The sequence below is a fragment of the Sinocyclocheilus anshuiensis genome, unplaced genomic scaffold (genome assembly GCF_001515605.1).
Source record: "Sinocyclocheilus anshuiensis isolate Anshui unplaced genomic scaffold, SAMN03320099.WGS_v1.1 scaffold208, whole genome shotgun sequence".
In the NCBI taxonomy this organism is placed as follows: Eukaryota; Metazoa; Chordata; class Actinopteri; order Cypriniformes; family Cyprinidae; genus Sinocyclocheilus; species Sinocyclocheilus anshuiensis.
The window spans coordinates 2,348,219-2,354,855 of record NW_015557186.1 but is presented as its reverse complement, the minus strand read 5'-3'; the positions used below and the strand labels follow the sequence as shown (position 1 = coordinate 2,354,855).

The 6,637-nt window shown below is 31.6% G+C and overlaps 1 protein-coding gene across 1 annotated transcript in view; it reads right to left on the bottom strand.

Annotated features, from left to right (window-relative positions):
* LOC107678777 (kelch-like protein 29) overlaps window positions 1-6,637 on the bottom strand; it is a 142,343-nt gene that overhangs the window by 19,671 nt on the left and 116,035 nt on the right. The window contains exon 13 of the mRNA XM_016474169.1: window positions 1,619-1,812. Within this exon, the coding sequence (XP_016329655.1) occupies window positions 1,619-1,812 (194 nt within the window). The remainder of the gene's footprint in view (window positions 1-1,618; window positions 1,813-6,637) is intronic.

The window sequence follows — 6,637 nt, the reverse complement described above, 5'->3', positions numbered from 1 at the left end:
GTAACTTTACAGTTGAACCACTGATGTCACACGGACTACTTTGTCGATCATCTTGGTACTTTTCTGGACCTTGAACGTAGTAGTTACCTTGCTGTCTATAGGAGGGTCAGAGAGCCCTCATATTTCATCAAAAATATCTTAAATAGTGTTCCGAAGATGAACGAAGGTCTTACGGGTTTGGAACAACACGAGGGTGAGTAATTAATGACAGAATTTTCATTTTTGGGTGAACTAACCCTTTAACTAACATTAACTAACAATGAGCAGTACATTTGTTTCAGTATTTATTAATCTTTAATACAACTGTTCATTGTTAGTTCATGTTAGCTCAGGTCCATTAAATAATATTAGCAGATAAAACTTTTGATTTTGATGTATTGGTAAATGTTGAAATTAACATTTACTAAGATTAATAAATGCTTTAGAAGTATTTTTCACTGTTATTTAATGTTAACTACTTATTGTAAGGTGTTCCCGTATATTAAACGTCAAATATGTCTCTGAGAAAGGCTTGCAGCAGTCAGGTGGATATCCAAAATAACTGATTTTCCTGACTAAAGATGGCAGATGAAGCTGGTTTCAGGGCAGTTTGAGTGTAGCTGTGTGTCCTTTTTTAAATCCACACTTATTTCTGCACTAATGGGGAAACGTTTGCTTTTCCAGCTGTAATGAAACGCCTGAGTCCTGCTCCCGCTGCGTGTCCCTCAGCGCTGCATTCACCACTGAGACACAGTTTGGAAAAAAGTTCCTTCTCCCTTGAGCGTCCCTCCACCCACAAGCTCAAGATCTCTGGCGCGTGTCAAAATGACAAATACTAATGAAATACTAGTGAAATCCCATGAAGTTATAGTTTCTCAGTTTCAAAACTGTCTAATATAGAACTTTAGGAATAAAATGCATCTGATGTGGGACCTGGGATTATTCATGCATGATGCTTGAACATTTTATAAACCAAAATAGTTAATTTTATAGATGAGTTGGGGTCTTTTTATATTTTTTCTGTAAACTATATTTCTGTACATTTATATTAATGCACTACCGTTCAAAAGTTTGGCTTGGCATGTTTTTTGAAAGAAGACTTTTCTGCATTTACTTGATTAAAAACACAGTAAAAACAGTAATATTGTGAAATATTATTACAATTTAAAATGACCATTTTCTATTTGAATATATTTTACAATTTTTATTTATTCCTGCGATCAAAGCTGAATTTTCAGCATCATTACTCCAGTCTTCAGTGTCACATGATCTTCAGAAATCATTCTAATATGCTGATTTGCTGCTCAAGAAACATTTCTGATTATTATCAATGTTGAAAGCAGTTGTGCTGCTTCATATTTTTGTGATTTTTCAGCATTCTTCAATGAGTAAAAAGTTCACAAGAACAGTACTTATTTGAAATAGGAATCTTTTTTAACATTATCAATGTCTTTACTGGCATATTTGATCAATTTAATGCATCCTTTCTGAATAAAATATTAATTTCTTTCAAATAATAATTCATACTGACCCCAAACCTTTCGGGCAGTAGTGTATATAACACATAAGCTCCCATACGCAGAAGACAGCAGGTGAGGAGCACAGTTTGCACTTCAGTAACTGTCCCGAACGCTCTTACCGATCATGGGCGACTCAATAAAGCTCCAGGCGTTGGTTTGAGGCACATATGACTGAAGTACTCCAGCAGAGCGGCCGGCCTCGTTCACCCCTCCAAACACATAGATCTTCCCCCCACAGACAGTCGCTGCCGCAGAATGGACGGGTTTGGGCAAAGGAGCCACCATCTCCCACTGGTTAGTGATGGTGTCGTACCTGGAGTGAAAATGAAATGCCATTTATCCAGGAGCATCAGAAAGAGCACAATTCAAAGTGTCTTTTTAGAGAGAATAATGCTCTATTCGATTCTGACTGCTCATATGAAGGGTTAAAAGTTTTACAAACACCCAAACCCACTAACAGCACTCATATGTCCAGGAAAAATGACTATTAAAGTCAGCCTAAATAAAAAGACGTGACCCATGGATCTTTAAACGATGCCCATGGCTCGTATCAGTGAGCTTCCACTTCACGCCTGATAAAGCATCAAGAAAATTAGAGAATATTGTGAGGGTTGGATGAGTTTCTTTACTGGCCCTGGGAAAAAATTATTTATTCCAACTCTAGCATTTAAACAGAAGCACAAAGGGACTGTAAAAAATGTGCATGGCTGATTGTCACAAATACTGTCCCAGACCTATTTCAAGAAGAAAAAAAAAAAAGAAAAAAAAAAATTTATATATCGAATACAGTTTATATATCAAATACAGAAAATGACGGACCATTAAGATTTCTTGCTATTTAAAATAAAATATAAATATTTTATTAAATATAAAATATATTAAATATTATTTTTAAGAAATATTTAAATAATCAAATTTAAATAAATAAACTAATTATTATTTTTATACATTTTTAATGAATAACATTTAATTCTGCAATATAAAAATATAGTTCATAACTATCATACATATAATTTTAAAGTGCGTGTATACATTTATTAAATTATTACATAATAGTTTTTATGTAACAATATTTAAATGATCATATATAAATAAATAAATATAAAACATATATCTATATCTTGCATTTCACAACATTATTTTCATAACACTCACACTTTTTGTGTGACGTCAAAATATCATTACTGTAATATAAAATATTTGTATATTATTAAATACAATAGTAATAAGATTTAAATAATACAAAAAAACTGATTCATGTAACTTAATAGAAATAGTGTTTTTAAAAATCACTGTATTTTTGCTTGTTTTTCAGTACAAATTATGCATTATCTATCAAGACACATTTAATTCAGAAGCAAGTGGAAATCAAGTTTTATTATTATTATTATTATTTTAAACCCAGTTGACAGATATTTTTACTTGTTTTAAGCATAAACTGATAGATTTTTCAGAAAACAACATTTCTGAGACTCATCTTCTGTAATCTTGCTTCTCAAGGTAATGTGTCGATGTAAAAATCATTTTTTTGCAGTGTGGTACTTTACTATGTGATCATATGATGAAATTGGACGATGCTGAATGATTAAAATGTCTGTATAACCAACTGTACAGCTCAAAACACAAGCAGTTCTTTTAAATGCTTTAATAGAAGAGCAATCTTGAGGTTCTTGCATGAAAGCTTCCGGCGCACCTGCCTGCTGCAGTCGACTCTCTATAGACATTAAGGTGAAAATACCCTGAAATACTTCTTTAATTTATGCATGTTACTGTGCTGCAGGGTTTTGCTCGTGAGGTTTTTCCAGCGTTTCCCTTCAGTGAGGCAGACGAGATAAACTTCTCTATAGAGATTCTACATTCTACAGCCAGTATCTGTTAAATGCGCAGTAGATAAGCGAGACTCCACTGCCGGCTCCAAACACGTTTTCTGCTCCTCCATTAAGACTCCTAATGGTCTCAGTCAGCGAGCGCGACCGCGGCTCATTCCCTGCTCAATTTTCACCCTCTAACAGGCAATCTCCTGATGTCTCCCACAGGTCCTCAGCATCTGAGCTGGAATCTGGGTTGCTCGGCTCCTCAGTCAAATCCTGCTCTTGTATCATTTTGCTAAATCCAAATATACTCGGCACTTCCCACGTCTGTGAGCGCGTCCCGGGATTAGACGAGGATCAATCCAGAGCCCACATTAACACATCCACATCCAGTTGAAGAAATCAGCGGTGCAGTTGTGGAATCGATATGTTTTTAGGGGGATTATTATATGAAAATTGAGCAAATTTGTGTATGTATGTATGTGTATATATCATACATATTTTAAAGAATGTATTTTATTGTGAAAGTGAGCATATTACATTATTCAATATTTTAAACGACATTTAATAAGATTAATACATATTTTATACATTTTTAATATTGAAGTATTATGATGTTATTATTTAAAAACAATTATTTATTTATTTAAAATATATACACACACACTTTGGAATTTTAATGTGTATATATTTGAATATTATTAAATGGTATTATTAAAGGATATTTAATAAAAAGTAATATTTGTTATATATATATATATATATACACATACACACACACAGTATATTATTTGTTTTTTTTATTTATATTTGATTATTTAAATCTTATTAATATAAAACTTATTATTTAATAATTTAATAAATGTATACACTTTCACTATACACACTAATATATTAATATATAATTAATATATTTATTTAGGAATTTTTAGATATTTTTAAGAATATTTAGATATTTGCACTGGAAAATTAGTCAAAAATGAGTAAGAAGATATGTTTTTCCAGCACAACTCTCCTCAACAAGACACATGATTGAAGGAATCAGTCATGTCTGGAGAACAAATCTTATCACTAACCCCAGAAATGAACAGTATTAGTAGTATTAGTGATGCTGAAATGTATTAGTTTATGTTTTTTCCCCTCACATAACAGCATTGAGTTAAAGCAGATGGCTGGTTGAGAAGCGGGCGGTTCATTGTCAGCTCAGCGGCTGCAGGAAGACCATTAATTGCACAGAGGGAGAGTGTTATCAGGCCACTTCTGCCTCTTCTTTAATGAGACTTTTACAGCGGCGTACAGGAAGGAACTAATTATACGAGGCAGAGACTCGCTCGATGAAAGTGCGGTTATAAATAAAGACATCTGTGGAACAAATGAAAAATTATTATGACTCACGTTTTCTCATATAAAAGGAGTCTGATACGAATTACAGCAATTAGCAAGGAACCACCTGCAGTCATGTGACTTTTCTAGCATATGTGGCTTTGATGCAGATTCTGCTTTAATTAGCTAGTGTTGTTTTGTTCTTTGATGAGCAATCCAAGTGAAAATTATTTTTCATGTCGCTAATCCATAAAACCTACATATACAATATCATATCTCAGTTGTTTTTAAATAGCACATTCATTTTTTTTTTTTTTTAGTTTACTTAAGTTACACAACATAAACAATTAGCTCTTTTTCTGCAGGGCCTTTCATCAGAGCAGTGACTGAAAAACTAACTAACTAACTAACTAACTAACTAACTAACTATGTTCTAGCCGTCGCCTAGAAACGTTTTTTTTTTTGTACTTTTAAAAATACAGAAATAAAGTGAACCTAAACAGTAATCTTAAAAAAAAATAGAAATGAAAATTTCTAAATTGAAAAAAGAAATTAATTAATTAAAATGAAAACCGAAACTATACAACTAAAAGCCAATTCAAAAACATTTATAATGACTATAAAGGTATATAAATAATACTAAAATAATGCAGATCACAAATATGCCTAATTATATTTAGTTTATATTAAGTTACATTGTTTTTATACTCATCATAATCACTCACTCACTTTAATCTAACTTTCATGGTTTTATTTTAATTTAAAATATGTATTTATTTTTTTAATCTAATATTTATCTATCTATAAATAAATCTATATTTTTATGCATTTATTTATTAGTTTGTTTGCTTTATTTATTTATTTGTTTGTTTTAATCTAATTATTTACTTATTAATTTTAATCTACAATTTATTTATTTAAATAGCAATGCAAATACACATCACAGCATTCAAACATTTTAACTTTTGAATAAAAAAAAAATCTAGTTTGAAAATAAAAGTACAAAAATTTTGTTGTTTTTTTACTTTTAGGCAAGGTTTTGTCATGTCAATATTCAAAGTCTGTCTTGACAAGTTTTCCTTTTCCAGTCATCTATATCTTACTGTTATCTTATCACTATAAACCCAGGAGGCTGACAAGAGACCGAACTGTCGTTAATTAGCATTTGCTGCTATAAATATCATGCACATTCATAATTCTTTTAATGGTGTCTATAAATTACTCGACTTAAACAAACAGGCTGATGTTGCTCCCGCAGCATTCGCAGTGCTTTAAACACACTGTGAATTCTCTGCTTTGACAGATGAACAGAGCGGCGTCTCACGAGAGCTGCGACATGAGACGCCTCGCATGCAAACACGCCTGCAGCCGAGGCAGATGGGAAGGAATGGACGCTCGGGACTCAGGACGGTTAGATTTCACATAAATATGTGCTGAAGCGGCGATATCTTTGTAGATACCAGTCAATGATCAGCCAAACCCGTGACGCTCATGATGGCAGGTCTTGATCTAAGGTTACTTGGGCCTTGTCTCTGCACCAGCAACTTTAATAAGAACCCAAAGACCATGAAAGCCTCTTAGCTGAGCCACCAAGAGAATACAGAAATTAGTGAAAGGGGTCATACTATGAAAAAAACAATATAATATTCCTTGTTCTTTTGAGATAAAAGAGATTAATCAACATACTTTCAAATGCATTACTAAAACATTTTCTTACTAGCTAAAAACAAAACATGAATTGAAACTTGTAGTTAGACTGTTATTTTTGTGCGAATCTAAAAATAGTTATAAAAATATAATTTATATTTATATAATTAAAAAAATATTTATAAAAATGTGTATTACATAATTTTAAATAGTTTGTAAAAAATAGAACCATGTATTACACACATATATACATTTAAAATATATTTACATTACAAATTTATTAAAATATGCACAATATAAAATTATAAAAATATTTAATAATAATAATAATAATAAATTATTATTATTATTATACAC